This window comes from Phyllobates terribilis, unplaced genomic scaffold, assembly GCF_046119375.1.
Source record: "Phyllobates terribilis strain yellow unplaced genomic scaffold, ASM4611937v1 Scaffold_3__8_contigs__length_932513732, whole genome shotgun sequence".
NCBI classification, from domain to species: domain Eukaryota; kingdom Metazoa; phylum Chordata; class Amphibia; order Anura; family Dendrobatidae; genus Phyllobates; species Phyllobates terribilis.
The window spans coordinates 15,357,004-15,376,653 of NW_027362763.1; the positions used below are offsets into that span (position 1 = coordinate 15,357,004).

The 19,650-nt window shown below is 54.3% G+C and overlaps 1 protein-coding gene across 1 annotated transcript in view; it reads left to right on the forward strand.

Moving 5' to 3' along the window:
* Positions 1-19,096, forward strand: part of IFT172 (intraflagellar transport 172) — a 130,870-nt gene extending 111,774 nt beyond the window's left edge. Inside the window, exons 32-48 of the mRNA XM_073673691.1 lie at positions 1,700-1,764; positions 6,207-6,387; positions 6,466-6,575; positions 7,041-7,170; positions 8,458-8,556; positions 8,764-8,873; positions 10,105-10,168; positions 11,333-11,419; positions 11,652-11,768; positions 12,039-12,149; positions 12,269-12,388; positions 13,384-13,479; positions 13,597-13,656; positions 13,822-13,920; positions 14,655-14,808; positions 18,104-18,195; positions 18,963-19,096. Coding sequence (XP_073529792.1) covers positions 1,700-1,764; positions 6,207-6,387; positions 6,466-6,575; positions 7,041-7,170; positions 8,458-8,556; positions 8,764-8,873; positions 10,105-10,168; positions 11,333-11,419; positions 11,652-11,768; positions 12,039-12,149; positions 12,269-12,388; positions 13,384-13,479; positions 13,597-13,656; positions 13,822-13,920; positions 14,655-14,808; positions 18,104-18,195; positions 18,963-19,052 — 1,785 coding nt within the window. The 3' untranslated portion in view covers positions 19,053-19,096. The remainder of the gene's footprint in view (positions 1-1,699; positions 1,765-6,206; positions 6,388-6,465; positions 6,576-7,040; positions 7,171-8,457; positions 8,557-8,763; positions 8,874-10,104; positions 10,169-11,332; positions 11,420-11,651; positions 11,769-12,038; positions 12,150-12,268; positions 12,389-13,383; positions 13,480-13,596; positions 13,657-13,821; positions 13,921-14,654; positions 14,809-18,103; positions 18,196-18,962) is intronic.
* The last annotated feature ends 554 nt before the right edge of the window (positions 19,097-19,650 follow it).

Genomic DNA, 19,650 nt, shown 5'->3' on the forward strand with positions numbered 1-19,650 from the left:
AGACAGCTATTAAGTCTCCTCTCAGTCTTCTTTTTTGCAAGCTAAACATTCCCAAATCCTGCAACCGTTCCTCATAGGACATGGTTTGCAGACCAGTCACCATTCTGGTCGCTCTTCTCTGAACTTGTTCCAGTTTGTCGATGTCTTTTTTATAATGTGGTGCCCAAAACTGTACACAGTATTCCAGATGAGGTCTGACCAAAGAGGAGTAAAGACCGATAATGACTTCACGTGATCTAGACTGTATGCTTCTGTTAATACATCCCAGAATTGTATTTGCCTTTATGCAGTTATTCATTCCAAATATGCAATATGCTATGCAATGCTTCCTTGTTAGTTTGTCTTCCTTACTGCTGTCGGCCTGTGCTGTTTACACCACCTGAGAATCTGCTTCCAGTTATAGCCCAACGTGCCCTGGCGGCTGCTGCCCTAGGTGCCCTGGCGGCTGCTGCCCGAGGTGCCCTGGCGGCTGCTGCCCGAGGTGCCCTGGCGGCTGCAGCCCGAGGTGCCCTGGCGGCTGCAGCCCGAGGTGCCCTGGCGGCTGCAGCCCGAGGTGCCCTGGCGGCTGCTGCCCGAGGTGCCCTGGCGGCTGCTGCCCGAGGTGCCCTGGCGGCTGCTGCCCGAGGTGCCCTGGCGGCTGCTGCCCGAGGTGCCCTGGCGGCTGCTGCCCGAGGTGCCCTGGCGGCTGCTGCCCGAGGTGCCCTGGCGGCTGCAGCCCAACGTGCCCTGGCGGCTGCTGCCCGAGGTGCCCTGGCGGCTGCTGCCCGAGGTGCCCTGGCGGCTGCAGCCCGAGGTGCCCTGGCGGCTGCAGCCCGAGGTGCCCTGGCGGCTGCAGCCCGAGGTGCCCTGGCGGCTGCAGCCCGAGGTGCCCTGGCGGCTGCAGCCCGAGGTGCCCTGGCGGCTGCAGCCCGAGGTGCCCTGGCGGCTGCAGCCCGAGGTGCCCTGGCGGCTGCAGCCCGAGGTGCCCTGGCGGCTGCAGCCCGAGGTGCCCTGGCGGCTGCAGCCCGAGGTGCCCTGGCGGCTGCTGCCCGAGGTGCCCTGGCGGCTGCTGCCCGAGGTGCCCTGGCGGCTGCAGCCCGAGGTGCCCTGGCGGCTGCTGCCCGAGGTGCCCTGGCGGCTGGCGCCCGAGGTGCCCTGGCGGCTGGCGCCCGAGGTGCCCTGGCGGCTGCTGCCCGAGGTGCCCTGGCGGCTGCTGCCCGAGGTGCCCTGGCGGCTGCTGCCCGAGGTGCCCTGGCGGCTGCAGCCCGACGTGCCCTGGCGGCTGCAGCCCGAGGTGCCCTGGCGGCTGCAGCCCGAGGTGCCCTGGCGGCTGTCGCCCGAGGTGCCCTGGCGGCTGTCGCCCGAGGTGCCCTGGCGGCTGCCGCCCGAGGTGCCCTGGCGGCTGCCGCCCGAGGTGCCCTGGCGGCTGCAGCCCGAGGTGCCCTGGCGGCTGCAGCCCGACGTGCCCTGGCGGCTGCTGCCCGAGGTGCCCTGGCGGCTGCTGCCCGAGGTGCCCTGGCGGCTGCTGCCCGAGGTGCCCTGGCGGCTGCTGCCCGAGGTGCCCTGGCGGCTGCTGCCCGAGGTGCCCTGGCGGATGTAGCCCGACGTGCCCTGGCGGCTGCTGCCCGAGGTGCCCTGGCGGCTGTAGCCTGACGTGCCCTATGTTGTCAGACAGGCAGCCGCTCAATCATGTAAATGATGACGATTTTCTTCTTTACAGGGAAAATTTTCAGAAGCTGAAAGTGAATTTGTTAAAGCTGGAAAACCCAAAGAAGCCGTTCTGATGTAAGATGGTGACTCCCATCATTTGATGCCCCCACTGTGCCTCCTACACTCTACTTTATCATTGTGTACTTTTATAACTCCCACCATCCCCACTGTCATCTCTGCACCTCTGCTGATATCCTCCTCCCCTGATATCGTCCTTCCCAGATCCTCTTCCTGTCTCTGCCCTGATATCGTCCTCTCCAGATCCTCTTCCTGTCTCTGCCCTGATATCGTCCTCCCCAGATCCTCTTCCTGTCTCTGCCCTGATATCGTCCTCCCCTGATCCTCTTCCTGTCTCTGCCCTGATATCGTCCTCCCCAGATCCTCTTCCTGTCTCTGCCCTGATATCGTCCTCCCCAGATCCTCTTCCTGTCTCTGCCCTGATATCGTCCTCCCCAGATCCTCTTCCTGTCTCTGCCCTGATATCGTCCTCTCCAGATCCTCTTCCTGTCTCTGCCCTGATATCGTCCTCCCCAGATCCTCTTCCTGTCTCTGCCCTGATATCGTCCTCCCCTGATCCTCTTCCTGTCTCTGCCCTGATATCGTCCTCCCCTGATCCTCTTCCTGTCTCTGCCCTGATGTTTCCTCTTCTGATTCCCTTCCTGTCTCTGCCCTGATATCCTCCTCCCCAAATCCTCTTCCTGTCTCTGCCCTGATATCCTCCTCCCCAGATCCTCTTCCTGTCTCTGCCCTGATATCCTCCTCCCCAGATCCTCTTCCTGTCTCTGCCCTGATGTTTCCTCTTCTGATTCCCTTCCTGTCTCTGCCCTGATATCCTCCTCCCCTGATCCTCTTCCTGTCTCTGCCCTGATATCGTCCTCCTCAGATCCTCTTCCTGTCTCTGCCCTGATATCGTCCTCCCCAGATCCTCTTCCTGTCTCTGCCCTGATGTTTCCTCTTCTGATTCCCTTCCTGTCTCTGCCCTGATATCCTCCTCCCCAAATCCTCTTCCTGTCTCTGCCCTGATATCCTCCTCCCCAGATCCTCTTCCTGTCTCTGCCCTGATATCCTCCTCCCCAGATCCTCTTCCTGTCTCTGCCCTGATGTTTCCTCTTCTGATTCCCTTCCTGTCTCTGCCCTGATATCCTCCTCCCCAGATCCTCTTCCTGTCTCTGCCCTGATATCGTCCTCCCCAGATCCTCTTCCTGTCTCTGCCCTGATATCCTCCTCCCCAGATCCTCTTCCTGTCTCTACCCTGATATCCTCCTACCCAGATCTCCTTCCTGTCTCTGCCCTGATATCCTCCTCCCCAGATCCTCTTCCTGTCTCTGCCCTGATATCGTCCTCCCCAGATCCTCTTCCTGTCTCTGCCCTGATATCCTCCTCCCCAGATCCTCTTCCTGTCTCTGCCCTGATATCCTCCTCCCCAGATCCTCTTCCTGTCTCTGCCCTGATATCCTCCTCCCCAGATCCTCTTCCTGTCTCTGCCCTGATATCCTCCTCCCCAGATCCTCTTCCTGTCTCTGCCCTGATATCCTCCTCCCCAGATCCTCTTCCTGTCTCTGCCCTGATGTTTCCTCTTCTGATTCCCTTCCTGTCTCTGCCTTGATGTTCTCCTCTCCTCATCCTCTTCCTATCTGTCAACTGTATGGTTCAGCTCTCTGGTAGCCGCTTGTATACGCATCGGTACATGGCATGAGCTCAAAAGCATAAAGTTTATTGTCCATCATAAACTTAATAGCTCCAAAACGAAAAGAGCTTTTCTCTAGTACAATTGAATCACATAAACAGACTTTGATTTGGTGGCCTTGATTTACCTGGAAGAGCTTCTTTTTTCCTGGTCGGTGTATCTTATAGTTGACCTCTCCCTCCTTTTCCACTCCTGGGACTGCCATTGGGTAAGGACCTTGCTCTCCACTGGGAGCACTAACACAAGTACCTAATCCACAGGGTTACATTGTCTCACTCAAGCCAACCGATTATACCCCCTGGATTGTGCCTCTTGAGCCTTGATTAGCCACTCTTTTAGTTGGCCCCTCGACATAACAGATCATTATCCCTGGCTGGTTCCCCTGGCCTGGACCAGTTGATAACCGGCTCCTCCATGCTCTCAGATCGTGGTTGCAATGCTGTAGCTGTGGTTACCCAGGACATCGAGTCTTCAAACTGTAATCACTTGTGCTCTTTGGGACTTTCTCCACCACCGCATTCTCCACCAATTGTAGGGCTTCGGCTCTTTGGTAGTCGCTTGGATACGCAGAGGCACAGGGTTTTTATATCAGAACAGCCTAAAGTTTATTGTCCATCATAACTTTACAGCTCCAAAACAAAAACCGCTTTTCTCCAGTACAAGTGAAAAACATAAATAGACCTTTCTTTAGGCGCAATGAATAAAGTAAATGTGGCAGCCTCACCAATCTCGGTATTTCAGGCAGAGTTAGCCCATGTATATTAAACATGTTCACCAGACAAACACTCCTCAGTTCAGCTCCAGCACAACTCCACTGTACCAAGCTAACCCAGCTGCTGTTATTAGGCCTGTAAGCCCCGGGCTGGATTATAAGAGCGACCTTTCCCACCGAGACTCTTTTGGTTGCTCCAAAATGTAGTCAAATTAAACCTTTCTCGGTAACCTAGTGCTACTGGTACAGATTTTACATCACCGACGCCAACCACCTCGGTGACACGTATCTGCTATATCATCCTCTCCTGATCCTCTACTTGTCTCTACCCTGATGTTCTCCTCCCCTGATCTTCATCTTGTCTCTGTCCTGATATCCTCCTCTCCTGGTCCTCTTCCTGTCTCAGCTCTGATGTTGTCCTCCTCTCCTGGTCCTCTTCCTGTCTTTTCCCTGATAGCCTACTCCCCTGATTCTTTCTGACTCTGCTCTGATATCGTCCTCCCCTGATCTTCCTGTGTTCCCTGATATCATCCTTACCTGATCCTCTTCCTGTCTATGTCCAGATGTCGTTATCCCCTGTTCCTCTTCCTGTCTCTTCACTGATCTTGTCTTCTTCCCTGATATAGTTTTCTCCTGATTTTGTTCTTGTCTCTGCTCTGATATTCTCTTCTCCTGATCCTTTTCCTTTATCTGCCTTGATGTCTTCCTCCCCTGATCCTCTTCCTGTCTCTGCCCTGATGTTGTCCTCCCTTGAGTCTTTCCCTGTCTATGCGCTGAAATCGCTCCTCTTCCTGTCTCTGCCTCGATATTGCTCCTCTGTGTGTCTTTCTTTGATATTGCTCCTTTTTGTGTCCTCCCCTGATAACACTCCTCTTTGTATCCTCACCTGATATTGCTCCTCTTCCTGTCTCTGCTCTGATATCCTCCCTTGATCCTCTTCCTGTCTGTGCCCTGTTATCGCTCCTCTTCCTGTCTCTGCCCTGATATCTCTCCTCTTTGTGTCCTTCCCTGATATCGCTCTTGTTTGTGTCCTTCTCTGATATCTCTCTTGTTTGTGTCCTTCTCTGATATCGCTCCTCTTTGTGTCCTTCCCTGATACCGCTCCTCTTTGTGTCCTTCCCAGATATCGCTCCTCTGTGTCCTCCCCTGATATTGCTCCTCTTTGTGTCCTTCCCTGATATCACTCCTCTTTGTGTCCTTCCCTGATATCGCTCCTCTTTGTGTCCTTCCCTGATATCGCTCCTCTTTGTGTCCTCCTCTGATATCGCTCCTCTTTGTGTCCTCCCCTGATATCGCTCCTCTTTGTGTCCTTCCCTGATATCTCTCTTGTTTGTGTCCTCCCCTGATATCGCTCCTCTTTGTGTCCTTCCCAGATATCGCTCCTCTGTGTCCTCCCCTGATATTGCTCCTCTTTGTGTCCTTCCCTGATATCACTCCTCTTTGTGTCCTTCCCTGATATCGCTCCTCTTTGTGTCCTTCCCTGATATCGCTCCTCTTTGTGTCCTCCCCTGATATCGCTCCTCTTTGTGTCCTCCCCTGATATCGCTCCTCTTTGTGTGCTCCCCTGATATCGCTCCTCTTTGTGTCCTTCCCTGATATCTCTCTTGTTTGTGTCCTCCCCTGATATCGCTCCTCTTTGTGTCCTCCCTTGATATCGCTCTTCTTTGTGTCCTTCCCTGATATCGCTCCTCTGTGTCCTTCCCTGATATCGCTCCTCTTTGTGTCCTTCCCTGATATCGCTCCTCTTTGTGTCCTTCCCTGATATCTCTCTTGTTTGTGTCCTCCCCTGATATCGCTCCTCTTTGTGTCCTTCCCTGATATCGCTCCTCTGTGTCCTTCCCTGATATCGCTCCTCTTTGTGTCCTTCCCTGATATCGCTCCTCTTTGTGTCCTTCCCTGATATCTCTCTTGTTTGTGTCCTCCCCTGATATCGCTCCTCTTTGTGTCCTCCCCTGATATCGCTCCTCTTTGTGTCCTCCCCTGATATCGCTCCTCTTTGTGTCCTTCCCTGATATCGCTCCTCTTTGTGTCCTCCCCTGATATCGCTCCCTTTGTGTCCTCCTGGCCCTTGTGGGTCCCAAGTTTCTGCCCTCTCAGGACATGTGATCCCTCACTCAGGTATGTCCATAACCAGGACTGGGATGCGGCTCAGCGGGTGGCTGAACTGTATGATGCGGACAGTGTGGGGGATGTGCTCGCAGGTCAGGCTCGCTTTGCCTTTGAACAGAAGGATTTTCAGAAGGCGGAGGCGTTCTTGCTGCGTGCGCAGAGACCGGAGCTCGCAGTGAAGCATTATAAGGTAGTGTGTGAGAGGAGGGATGGCTCGGAGCCAGGATCGAGTGCGCGCCCCGCTGACGTGTTTCTGGATTCTACACAGGAAGCGGGCATGTGGAGCGATGCTATCCGGATCTGTAAGGAGTATGTGCCGGCTCTTCTGGAGCAGCTGCAGCAGGAGTACGAGCGGGAGGGCGTAAAGAAAGGAGTCAGGTCAGAGTCTTCTCCTGACAGTGTATCCGAGACACACGGACCCAAATCAGTCCCCGTAAATGAAGGCAGCACCCCAAATGTGATGAGGGCGTAATAGTGATGAGAGAAGGCAAAGACTTGCACACCTTCTCCCTCACCTAGTGTACACATACTCATATATAGATGGTATACGGCCCCATACAGTGCTAACCACCGAGCCCCCCCATCCTCAGGTGTATCATGGGGGGCACAGCATCCCCTCTGATACTAGATAACCCAGAGATATTGTCAGGTTGATATCTGATGTATTACGTCTTCTTTTCCTTTATTGATTTCATATAATGTGTAGTCTGCCCTTGTAGTAAATGTCAGTCCAGACCCTGCCGGTGTTCGGGGATGAGGAGTATATGTCTGAGGTCCCTCCTTACCATGTTGCAAGCTTCAGTCTGTCCATATTGTGTAATGCTAAAATGCTTCCCCCCATAGGGGAGCGGAGGCCTTACTAGAGCAGGCCCGGGAATGGGAGCAAGCGGGAGAATTTGCCCGGGCTGTAGACTGCTACCTGAAGGTGAAAGACCTGGACGGTGCAGAACTCATGGAAAAATGCTGGATGAAGGTACAAGACCGGCTCTGGCTCCTTCACAATCAGATCCTGCGCTTTGGTGTTACACATATTTCTTTAGTAGCTGCACACTTTTCCTCTTTTTCTGGCTAAAACTACATAAAAAATTAGTATCAATAATTTTGATGGAGTGTCTGTTCTGTAGAGCTGGAGTCTGGCAGATAGATGTCGGGTGGTCCTTCATCAGTAGGCTGAAGGATATAGATGTCAGCCGTAGGTCTGGTGGATATATGTCTCATGGTTCCTCACATGTCAGCTTTGGTGAATAGATGTTGGTTGGATCGTCACCGGTTGGCTCTGGTGGATAAATGTCGGGTAGTTCTTCATTGGTCGGCACTCGTGAATAGATGTTGGGTAGTTCCCTGCATGTTGGCTCTGGTGAATAGACGTCGCTTGGTTCCTCACAGGTTGGCTCTGGTGGATAGATGACGGGTGGTTCTTCATCAGTAGCCTCTGGTGGATAGATGAACGGTGGTTCCTCACACGTTGGTTCTGGTGGATAGACGTCGCTTGGTTCCTCACAGGTCGGCTCTGGTGAATAGATGTTGGGTGGATCTTAACCGGTTTGCTCTGGTGGGTAAATGTCAGGCGGTTCTTCATCGATCCGCTCTGGTAAATAGATGTCGAGTGGTTTCTTGCAGGTAGGCTCTGGTGGATAGTTGTTGGGTGGTTCCTTATTTGTCGGCTCTGGTAGATAGATGTTGGGTGGTTCTTCATCAGTAGCCTCTGGTGGATAGATATCAGGTGGTCCCTCATTGGTGGGCTCTGAGGAATAGATATCAGGTGGTTCCTCACCAGTCAGCTCCAGTGGATAGATGTCAGATGGTTCCTCACAAGTGGGCTCTGGTGGATATATGTCGGGTGATTCCTCATCGTTCGGCTCTGGTGGATAGATGACGGGTGGTTCTTCATCAGTAGCCTCTGGTGGATAGATGAACGGTGGTTCCTCACACGTTGGTTCTGGTGGGTAGATGTCGGGTGGTTTCTTATCAGTCGGCTCTGGTGGACAGATGTTGCTGATTCCTTCTCCTGTTGTCATGGAAGTTGGGTGATGTCCTTTGCTGAATTTCTGATCCTTCTAGATGGATTTTGTGTGTGTCTTGTCCTTCAGTAATTGGGCTGTTGTAGGGATGTCAGTGATGTTCTTGTCTGTTCTTTCAGGTGTACCTGATGGATGCATGTTGGTTGCAGGACGCTGATCTGCTCATTGCTCCTTTTCCTCATGACTGCTCCCATGTTGCCTTGTGGACAGGTTATATTACATATTCTTTCATCTTTCAGGCTGCAGAGTTATCCATCAAGTTCCTGGTTCCCAGTAGAAGTTTGGAAGTGATCCATGTAGTTGGGCCTAAGTTGGTCTCTGTTGGAAAACACAATGAGGTAAGGAGCCTCTGCCCAGAAATCAGCATGGAATTATAGTGGATGGCATTACAACTTGTGGGATAGTCTTCCATTGAGTAGACTGGAGGAGGAACAGGACTCAGATTGTTTTTCCTCTGCAGTTATCATAGTATGGGGGAAGGGTTTTTGTCATCCATGATGACTGCGAATAACCAGTCCTTTCTTTCCCGTGCTCACTGTTATCAGGCTGCTGAGCTGTATCTGAACATGGACCTCATTAAGGAAGCTATTGATGCCTTTATAGATGGAGAAGAGTGGAACAAAGCCAAGAGAGTGGCCAAGGAGCTGGACTCCAGGTGGGGTGGAGAGTGGGGGCAGGGACGGGTGAGGGGGTGGAAAGTGGTGGAATATCGAGTGAGGGGTTGTAGAATAGGGGCAGGGATCTGTGAGGGTGTGGGGACATTGAGGAGTAGAGAGTAGAGGTAGGCATGTGTTAGGGAGTGGAGAGTGGGGACATTGAGCAGTGGAGAGTGAGTGCAGACAGATAATGGAGAGTGGGGACAGGTGAGTGAGGTGTGGAGAGTGGGAGCAGCAACAGGTGAGGAAGTGGAGAGTGTGGATGGGTCAGGAGTGGTGGCATTGATGGGTGAGGAGATGCAGAGTGCAGACAGATCAGGGGTGGAGAGTGGGAACGGGTGAGGGGGTGAAGAGTAGAGGCAGGGGTGCATGGAGAGTGGGAGCAACGACAGGTGAGAGTGAGGGGGTTGTGAGTGAGGGCAGTAATGGGTGAGGGTGTGAAGTGTGAGGACAGATGAGGAGTGGGGCAGTGACAGGCGAGGATCTGGAGAGTGGGCAAGGGACGGTTGAGGGGTGGAGAGTGGGGGTAGAGAGTGCGGAGGAGTGGGGGGGAAGGGACGGGTGAGGGGATAGAGAGTGAGGACCAGTGAACAGTGGGGGCAGGGAGAGGTGAGGGTGTGGAGAGTGGGGGCAGGGACAGGTGAGGGGGTGGAGAATGGGGGCAGGGACAGGTGAGGGGGTGGAGAGTGCGGATGGATGAGGAGTGTGGGAAGGGACGGTTGAGGGGGTGGAGAGTGGGGGTAGAGAGTGCGGAGGAGTGGGGGGGGGGACAGGTGAGGGGGTTGAGAGTGAGGGCTGGAGAGTGGGGCAGGGACAGGTGAGGGCTGGAGAGTGGGGCAGGGACAGGTGAGGGGTGGAGAGTGGGGGCAGGGACAGGTGAGGGCTGGAGAGTGGGGGCAGGGACAGGTGAGCGGCTGGAAAGTGGGGGAAGGGAGGGATGGTTGAGGGGTGTAGAGTGGGGAAAGTGACAGGTGAGGTGGGGAAGGGTGAGGAGTGGTGGCAGGGATCGGTGAGGAGTGGGGGCAGGGAGGCTTAAGGGGTGGAGAGTGGGGGTGGAGACAGTTGAGGGGTTGAGAGTGGGGGCAGGGATGGTGTGAGCTGGTGGAGAATGGGGACGGGGTCAGGTGAGGTTTTTGACTGAGGAAACGAGCAAGGATGCGAGTAGTGGGGGCGGTAACGCGCCTATGAACCCTTCCTGTCCACCACAGTCTGATCTTATTTTCCGTTCAGGTATGAACAGTATGTAGACGAGAGATATAAGGATTACCTGAAGAACCAGGGAAAGGTGGACTCGGTGAGATCATAATCACATGCGACCCAAATGTGCAGCTACCATTCTGTCTGTGACGTCCTCCCCTCTATCGTTCTCAGCTGATGTTCTCTCCTCCTCTATTGCTCTCGCTGACTTCTTTTGCTCATGCTCACGTCCCCTCCTCCTCTATCGCTCTTGCTGATGTCCTCTCCTCCCTCTTCTTTCCCTCTGGCTGACGTCCTCTCCTCCTTCTTCTTTCCCGCTCGCTGATTTCCTGTCCTTCCCCTTCTTTCCCTTTCCCTGATGTCCTCTCCTCCTCCCTCTTTTTTCTATCTCACTGATATCCTCTCCTCCTCCTTCTTCTTTCCTTCTCGCTGATGTCATCTCCTCTTCCCTCTTCTTTCACTTTTGCTGATGTCCTCTCCTCTTCCCTCTTCTTTCACTTTTGCTGATGTCCTCTCCTCCCTCTTCTTTCTCTTTCCCTGATGTCCTCTCCTCCTCCCTCTTTTTTCTCTCTCACTGATGTCCTCTCCTCTTCCCTCTTCTTTCACTTTTGCTGATGTCCTCTCCTCCCTCTTCTTTTCCTTTCCCTGATGTCTTCGCTTCCTCCTTCTTCTTTCCCTCTCACTGATGTCCTCTCCTCCCTCTGCTTTCACTCTCTGTGATGTCCTCTCCTCCTCCCTCTTCCTTCGCTCTCATTGATGTCCTCTCCTCTTCCCTCTTCTTTCACTTTTGCTGATGTCCTCTCCTCCCTCTTCTTTTCCTTTCCCTGATGTCTTCGCTTCCTCCTTCTTCTTTCCCTCTCACTGATGTCCTCTCCTCCCTCTGCTTTCACTCTCGGTGATGTCCTCTCCTCCTCCCTCTTCCTTCGCTCTCGCTGATGTCCTCTCCTCCTTCTTCCTTCTCTCTCCCTGATATCCTCCTCCTTCTTCCTTCTCTCTCCCTGATATCCTCTCCTTCTTCTTTCCCTCTCGGTGATGTCCTCTCCTCCTCCCTCTTCTTTCACTCTCGGTGATGTCCTCTCCTCCTCCCTCTTCCTTCGCTCTCGCTGATGTCCTCTCCTCCTTCTTCCTTCTCTCTCCCTGATATCCTCTCCTCCTTCTTCTTTCCCTCTCGCTGATTTCCTGTCCTTCCTCTTCTTACCCTCTCGATGACCTTCTCCTTCTTTTTCACTCTCGCTGACATGCTCTCTTCCTCTGTCTCCAGCTTGTCGGTGTTGATGTTATGGCCGCGTTAGACATGTACGCTGAGCGCGGCCAGTGGGAGAAGTGCATAGATATTGCTGGAAAGCAGGTAAGGAGAATGGGGTCACTGACACCCATGATTGGTATTGGACTCACTACACATAGAGGAGGCCCGACCCCCTCCACACGGTGAGGAGAGGAGGCCCGACCCCCTCCACACGGTGAGGAGAGGAGGCCCGACCCCCTCCACACGGTGAGGAGAGGAGGCCTGACCCCTGACAGTCCTTCTATGTTGCTGTGTCGGTGTGTCGTGCACGTTTCTGATCTCACGCCTCTTACAGAATTATAAAGTTCTCCACAAATACGTCGCCCTGTTTGCTACACATCTCATCAAAGATGGAAACTGTGAGAAAGCGCTCGCTCTGTACGTCCAGCACGGATCTCCCGCCAATGCCCAGGTACGGTACAGAGAAGATATCATCCATGTCCCCGCACCATGTACCTCTCCTTCCGTGCTCCCATTACATCACGTCTTCGTTCTCCTGTGTTCGGCATCCCTTTACCTCCATTTACCTCACTCTCCATGTTTTCCTGTACCGCCCAGTCCTTGCCCCCTTGCGCTCGTCCCCTTTCCTGGCCCCCTTGCGCTCGTCCCCAGTCCAGGCCCCCCCTGCCCTCGCCCTGTCCTCACTTTCTCCCTTCCATCTTTGATGCTTTTTCCTGTGCAGAACTTCAATATTTATAAGCGAATCTTCATGGAGCTGGTGAACAGTGAGGGAATGAACCATGCCGCGGTCTACCACACGTGGGCAAACCTCCGCGACATGCTGTACAACTTGGTAAGACTGCTGGGCTCTGCAGTACGCTGTGCGTGGGGGGGGGGTGTCTCTGCTCTGTGGGGTACAGCTCCATGGCTGCAGCATCTCTTCACGTCCTAGCAGTCTCTTCTCATTGACAGTGCGACAATCTGGTGAAGTCCAGTGAGGTTAACTCTCCGGCGCACCAGGAGTTCCAGCAGATGATGCTGATCGCTCATTATCACTCTACCCGCTCCGCAGCACAGGGAGTCCCGCAGCTGGTGAGAACCCTGACCTCTGAGCAGTCACTCTTCACCCTTCCCCCGCTCTCCTTTCCTCTATTCTCCTCCCCGGTTTTCTCCTTCCCCTTTCCTCATTCTCCCTTCCCCAGTTTCCTCTTTGCCACGCTCTCCCTCCCTCGTCCTCATTTCCCACTTTCTCCTTCCTATTTTCTTTCTTTGCTCACTCTACCTGCCCATTCTTCCTAGTTTCCTCCTTCCCCCACTCTCCTCCCGAGTTTCATTCTTCCTCCACTCTCCTCTGTTTCCTCTTTCTCCCACTCTTCCTTCCCATTTTCACTTTCCCCGTTCTTTCTCCCAGATATCCCTTCCCCAGTTTCCTGCTTCCCCTGCTCTCTCTGCCCCCACTCTTCCCTCCTCCACTCTCCTCTCGGTTTCCTCTTTCCTCCACTCTTCTCCCTGGTTTCCTACTTCATCCGCTCTCCCATGTGGTTTCTTCCCTCCTTCGCTCTTCTCTCAGTTTCCCCCCTGGTTTCCTCTTTCCTATTCTATTTCCTTCCCCACTCTCCCTTTGTCGGTTTTCTCCTTCCCCCACTCTCCTCTCCAGTTTCCTTCATTTTCTGCTCTCTCCCTTCCCCATTCCCCCCCCCCCATAGTTTCCTCCTTTCTATGCTCTCCCTCCTTAGTATGCTCCTTTCCCTGCTCTCTCTTCCCCAATTCCCTCCTTCCACCACTCTCCTTTTCCCCCACCTCTCACTCCCCTTCTCTCTTCCCTGATCTCCTTCTTTCCCCTTCCCGGGTCTCCTTTCCCCACTGTGGTCCCTGGTTTCCTCCTTCCCCTGTTTCCGCTGCTCTCCTTCCCAGTTTCCTCCTACCTCTCCTTTTTCCATTCCCCTTTCCCCGCTCGCTCTCCATCTTTATCATGTTTTCCCCCATGCAGCTGTCCCTTACCGGTTTTCTCTGAGTAGCCCTGATGAAACGTTGTCCTGCTTTCACGTAGGGATTATTTTATTGTTTCTATTGTTCCGCTATGTCAGGACGTGGTAGCCGCTAAGCTGTGCATCTCCTTGCTGCGTCACACGGATCTCCTCCCTGCAGACAAGGCTTTCTATGAGGCTGGACTGGCCGCGAAGGTAATATTGTCGCAGGGCTCCGGCTCCGTGACTGCCTCTTCTGACCACAGTTGATATGTTCTCTGCCGCTGCCTCAGAGTCTTTGTGTCTTCATCTGTATTATACTTTCTCCTGCAGGCAATGGGATGGGAGAACTCGGCATTCATCTTTTTGAACAGATTTTTGGATCTGGTAGATGTAAGTGATAACCGCATGTTGTCATCCTTGTACCGAGGGTCCTGCCTGCTGAGGCCGGGAGGGATTGTATGCCGGCTCCTAGTATAGCGTGTGGTGTCATGGAGGCCGGTGTCGGGGCATTCAGACTATTACAATATACGCGCTATCACCTGGTGTCCTCCACAGGCCATCGAGGAGGGGAATCTGGACGCCCTCGACCACTCGGATTTTCAGTCTACAGATATTCCCTTCGAAGTTCCTCTTCCCGCAAAGCAACACATTCCGGTGAGAGGTTCTCATCCTGCCACTGTATACTGCCCATCTTCATCTCACCCTGGTGTACCTGTCCTACATAGCTCATCTCAAGCTCACGTCCCTGTCCTCACCTCATCTGGAAGTCTTTTTTCTACATGACCCATCTCCACCTCACCCTGGAGTCCTTGTCCTTCTACACATTCCATCTCCATCTAACCTTGTTGCTCCTGGCCTTCACGACCCAGCTACACCTCATCTGGATGTGTCTATCCTCCTACGTGGCCCGTCCTCCTATCTGGCTCATCTCCACCTCATCCGTAAGTCTCTTTTACACGGCCCATCTCTACCTCACCCTGGTGTCCCTGACCTCCTACACAACCTGTCTCCACCTTATACAGATGTCTTTTCTATATGGCCTCTCTACACATCATCCCGGTGACCCTGTCTTCCTACATGGCCCATCTGTTAACTCACCCTGGTCATTCTGTCCTTCTATGCGGCCCATCTCTTACCTCATCCTGGTGACTCTGTCCTTCGATGCGGCCCATCTCTTACCTCACCCTGGTGACCCTGTCTTCCTACACGGCCCATCTCTTACCTCACCCTGGTGACCCTGTCTTCCTGCACGGCCCATCTCTTACCTCACCCTGGTGACTCTGTCCTTCTACAAAGCCTGTCTCCACGTCTCCCTTGTGACCCTGACCTACAAATGTCTCATCTCCAACTTGATCCTTATCTGTATAACTTACCCTACTTCTTTGCAGATGGAGAAGCGAGAGGAGGTGAGAGAATGGGTGCTGGCCGTTTCTATGGACCAACGAGTGGAGCAAGTCCTCCCGGTTGATGAGAGGGGCGTCTACGAAGCTTCATTGGTGGCTGCAAACAGTGGGATCCGGTCTCTGCCTTGTGTGATCACTGGTGAGGGGAGCAGTCAGAAACCTGTCCCTCCCACGTGACAGCTCGGAGATCTCCGAGCGGTGGGGATCAGACTGCGGACATAGCAGTTACATCCACCCACTATGTATTTATAGAGTGAGTCTGAAACTGAGGCAAGTACAAGCCCCGATGAAGAACAGCACATGACAAATTACACCTTGGCCAAAATGCCGAAGCCATGCGTGAAAAGTACACCCTTACCCTCTTCATTTCTATAGATGCCAGAGGGAGAACCTCTACGCCAGGCAGGAAAGCAGGAAAAACGTCAGGCCTGATCTTAGAGAAGCCACTGCTGCCCATCAGTCCCTGAAGTGGACGGCAACTCTACTGTGACCAAACTCACCGGAAGATCAGACAGTGTTCTGCTCAGAACAATCAAGATACGAGCTGCCTTATCTCTACAAGCGGAGCACGGAGCGGTGCAGACGCACGGAGCGTGGCCTCCAGCCTCCTAACCATTCGGCTGGCAGTGGAGAGACTTGTGACGGGTCTCCAGGCCAGAGTGGCCAAACACAGTGCCTTTGGCCTATGTGTGATGGGAACTTTGCTGTAGGCCCACCACTTACCTCTGACCCCGAGGTCTTGGAGAGAAGTCAGCTCGCCTACCACAACACGTCCCCTTAGATGCCCCTGTTTTTCTGGATCGGCAACACTTGGTGGCAGGTATTGCATACACGGTGCTTCCCATCCTATCCACAGAGGCCCCAACGTGGACAGACAGACCCCAACGTGGACAGACAGACCCCAACGTGGACAGGCAGACCCCATGACTTTACTGGGTAGTCTGGATTTCCGGACTCATCAGAGGCTGGACGACATAAGGTGTGAATACTGGGCTCTGAGACCCCATTAATACTATGAAGGAGTCAGTGGGCCAGGGGAGCACAGGGGTTAGCGCTGTACTAGATATAGGGGAGCACGGTGGTTAGCGCTGTACTAGATATAGGGGAGCACGGTGGTTAGCGCTGAACTAGATATAGGGGAGCACGGTGGTTAGCGCTGTACTACATATAGGGGAGCACAGTGGTTAGCGCTGAACTAGATATAGGGGAGCACGGTGGTTAGCGCTGTACTACATATAGGGGAGCACGGTGGTTAGCGCTGTACTACATATAGGGGAGCACGGTGGTTAGCGCTGTACTACATATAGGGGAGCACGGTGGCTCAGTCGTTAGCCCTTTGCTGTGCAGCGCTGAGGTCCTTAGTGTAAATCCCACCTATGACATCTACAAGGAGTTGCATGGGTTTCCGCCCGCACTCCAGAGACTGATGGGGACTGTAGCGTGTGAGCCCCAGTGATGACAGTATCTGTAGAGTGCTGCAGACTAGGATGGCGCCATATAAGTAAAGCATAATATACAATATAATTCTCCACTGCTCCTACTGCACGGCTTCAGCTCATAGTGTTCTCTGGACGCAGCAGTTTCTTCTGGGCATCAGGACTCGATGCCGATTCCTCTGATTAACGAGTAATTCTGAGCATCCACGGAGCTGCCAGATAGCCGTGCCGTACCCCACCCTACGGCTGTACCCCACCCTACAGCAGTCATCAGCTCTACATCATAACACACACACACACCGGCTGACACCAAACAGGAGTTTTCCAGAGAGGGTAATCCAAAAAAAAGCAGAATCCTACAACGTCTCCTGCCACCTCATAGGAGCAAGAACCTTCTCTAGGCCAGGTCTCAGCCATCGATGCTTGCAGACCTTCTCTCACTAGTACAATAGACAACTTGGTTGGGACTATGGTCAATCACAGCACTCAAAAAGTGAGAGATCAACTTAAACGCGCCTTTCCACCCACACCGTCAACCCGACACCACAGCACTGGAATATTATGTAGACCTACGGCATCAGAAATGTGACTACTCTGAGATCAGGCCCCGCCCTAACAGCAGAAGGAGCGGAGCAGGCCCCGCCCTAACAGCAGAAGGAGCGGAGCAGGCCCCGCCCTAACAGCAGAAGGAGCAGAGCAGGCCCAAACAGCAGACTTCTTGGAGAAGTGGTTCAAATGAATAATCCCAACCAGCTGCAGGAGCTGTGCCAGGACACACAGGGCTGGGGTCTCACCCTACAACTCTCCAGAAGAGGGGGAAATCCACTCCGAAAACACTTCAGACTTCTTGGCTAAATTGTAAAGGAAATGGGCTACTGTGTCAGTGCAATGCCGTACTCACTCGCCGGAGAGTTATGGGTGGCGGCCAAGCTACACAAATGAATGGTTTAGTCCCAGTGGTCAGTGAGGTACTACACAGAGTACTCCACCACGTGGCACAGCTCCATGCAATATGCCTGCGGACAGGATCCCGCATCTGACCGCAGAGGACTGGGAGGTGCTGGAGTCTCCACTTCTTGTGTTCCCTGCACACCTATACCTCTTCCATCAGTCTTTGTCCCCCGCACTGCTTCAGAGGATGGCTCGCAGTCTCTAACTCCTCCGTGCAAAATGTCTAGTAGCAAACCTCTTAATGACCCATGACGTACATGTTCTGCATTGGTAGCTGGGGTTGTTAGAGAGGAGCAGGAGCCGCTTCATGTACGGGCGCTGCTGGTACATTGGCGGCATCTGCTCACCCTAGCCGTGACTGGAGCGGCTCTCGCTGCCGAGTAGAAGAACGACGCCATGTACCGCCGGACGCTGGATCAGCGCTGGGACACACAAGCAACTGAACTATATCAACCTCCCCATTCAAAAACCAAACATGATGATCCCAAGTAGCAAATCATCATCACAAAGCCTGAGAAATAAAGGAATGGCGGTGCTGTACCAGGCCAAAATCCAGATCTCAGCCGAACAGAACCGCTGCGGCCGGACCACAAGAGACCGGTGCAGGAATGACCATCCACAATGACCTGAAGTAACGCGAGGAAGAGTGGCCAAAACCCTGCAGAGCAACCAGACTGACGGTTATCCAGAAAATGCTCCCTGCTGCTAAAAGGCTCCTACAAGTTACAAATTCCTGGGGTGTACTTACTTATCACACGCCGCTCCTGCATTTTGGCCCATGAGGCACTAACTTTCATGTGTTTGGCTTTTTCTGGAGGTTGGATGTCCACGGTTTATTATGTCCTGATAGTCAGCCCCTGGATTCCATGGTTGTATGTATCTGATCACACCCAGGCGACACTGGTATCTCAGCAGAAGGTGACATGCTGAACTCAGTGACACACGTACCACAAGTGTCAGCAAGCCGCCAGTAATGCAGAGAACGGGCCGCGTACGGGCAAAGCCCCACTTTACCTGGTAAGCAGCTGACAGTGCGTCTCCCTGCAGGGTACCCGGTCCTCAGGAACAAGATAGAGTTCAAACATCCGGGCAAAGCCGCAAATAAGGAAGACTGGAACAGACTGCTCATGGCCATTAAGGTGCTCGCTGATTCCCCCCCCCCACCTGCTGACCTCCACGCCGTTGGCCCCCCTCCTCCACGTCTGCCTCCCAGCCGTTGACCCCCTCCTCCACCTTGCACGTCTGCCTCCCAGCCGTTGACCCCCCCCTCCACGTCTGCCTCCCAGCCGTTGACCCCCCTCCACCTTGCACGTCTGCCTCCCAGCCGTTGACCCCCCCTCCACGTCTGCCTCCCAGCCGTTGACCCCCCCTCCTCCACCTTGCACGTCTGCCTCCCAGCCGTTGACCCCCCTCCACCTTGCACGTCTGCCTCCCAGCCGTTGACCCCCTCCTCCACCTTGCACGTCTGCCTCCCAGCCGTTGACCCCCCCTCCACGTCTGCCTCCCAGCCGTTGACCCCCCCCTCCTCCACCTTGCACGTCTGCCTCCCAGCCGTTGACCCCCCCCTCCACCTTGCACGTCTGCCTCCCAGCCGTTGACCCCCCCTCCACGTCTGCCTCCCAGCCGTTGACCCCCCCTCCTCCACCTTGCACGTCTGCCTCCCAGCCGTTGACCCCCTCCTCCACCTTGCACGTCTGCCTCCCAGCCGTTGACCCCCTCCTCCACCTTGCACGTCTGCCTCCCAGCCGTTGACCCCCCCCTCCACCTTGCACGTCTGCCTCCCAGCCGTTGACCCCCCCCTCCACCTTGCACGTCTGCCTCCCAGCCGTTGACCCCCCCTCCTCAGTCCTCCCTCTTCATACCACAGTTTTCTTCTGATATTATGACCCTTTTGTGTCGTCCACAGACCAGCCACAGCCCCGAGTGCCAGGACGTGCTGAGGTTCATCAGTCGGTGGTGTGGAGCGCCCCCCAACACCAGCTTTTCCTTCCAGTGAGGCTAGTGGCCCCATCTTCTGTAATAAATGCTGTCTATTCACCCCCCCTGTGTCATGTCATCCCTGAGCTGCCATCTATTCATCCCCCCCTGTGTCATGTCATCCCTGAGCTGCCATCTATTCATCCCCCCCTGTGTCATGTCATCCCTGAGCTGCCATCTATTCATCCCCCCCTGTGTCATGTCATCCCTGAGCTGCCATCTATTCATCCCCCCCTGTGTCATGTCATCCCTGAGCTGCCATCTATTCATCCCCCCCTGTGTCATGTCATCCCTGAGCTGCCATCTATTCATCCCCCCCTGTGTCATGTCATCCCTGAGCTGCCATCTATTCATCCCCCCCTGTGTCATGTCATCCCTGAGCTGCCATCTATTCATCCCCCCCTGTGTCATGTCATCCCTGAGCTGCCATCTATTCATCCCCCCCTGTGTCATGTCATCCCTGAGCTGCCATCTATTCATCCCCCCCTGTGTCATGTCATCCCTGAGCTGCCATCTATTCATCCCCCCCTGTGTCATGTCATCCCTGAGCTGCCATCTATTCATCCCCCCCTGTGTCATGTCATCCCTGAGCTGCCATCTATTCATCCCCCCCTGTG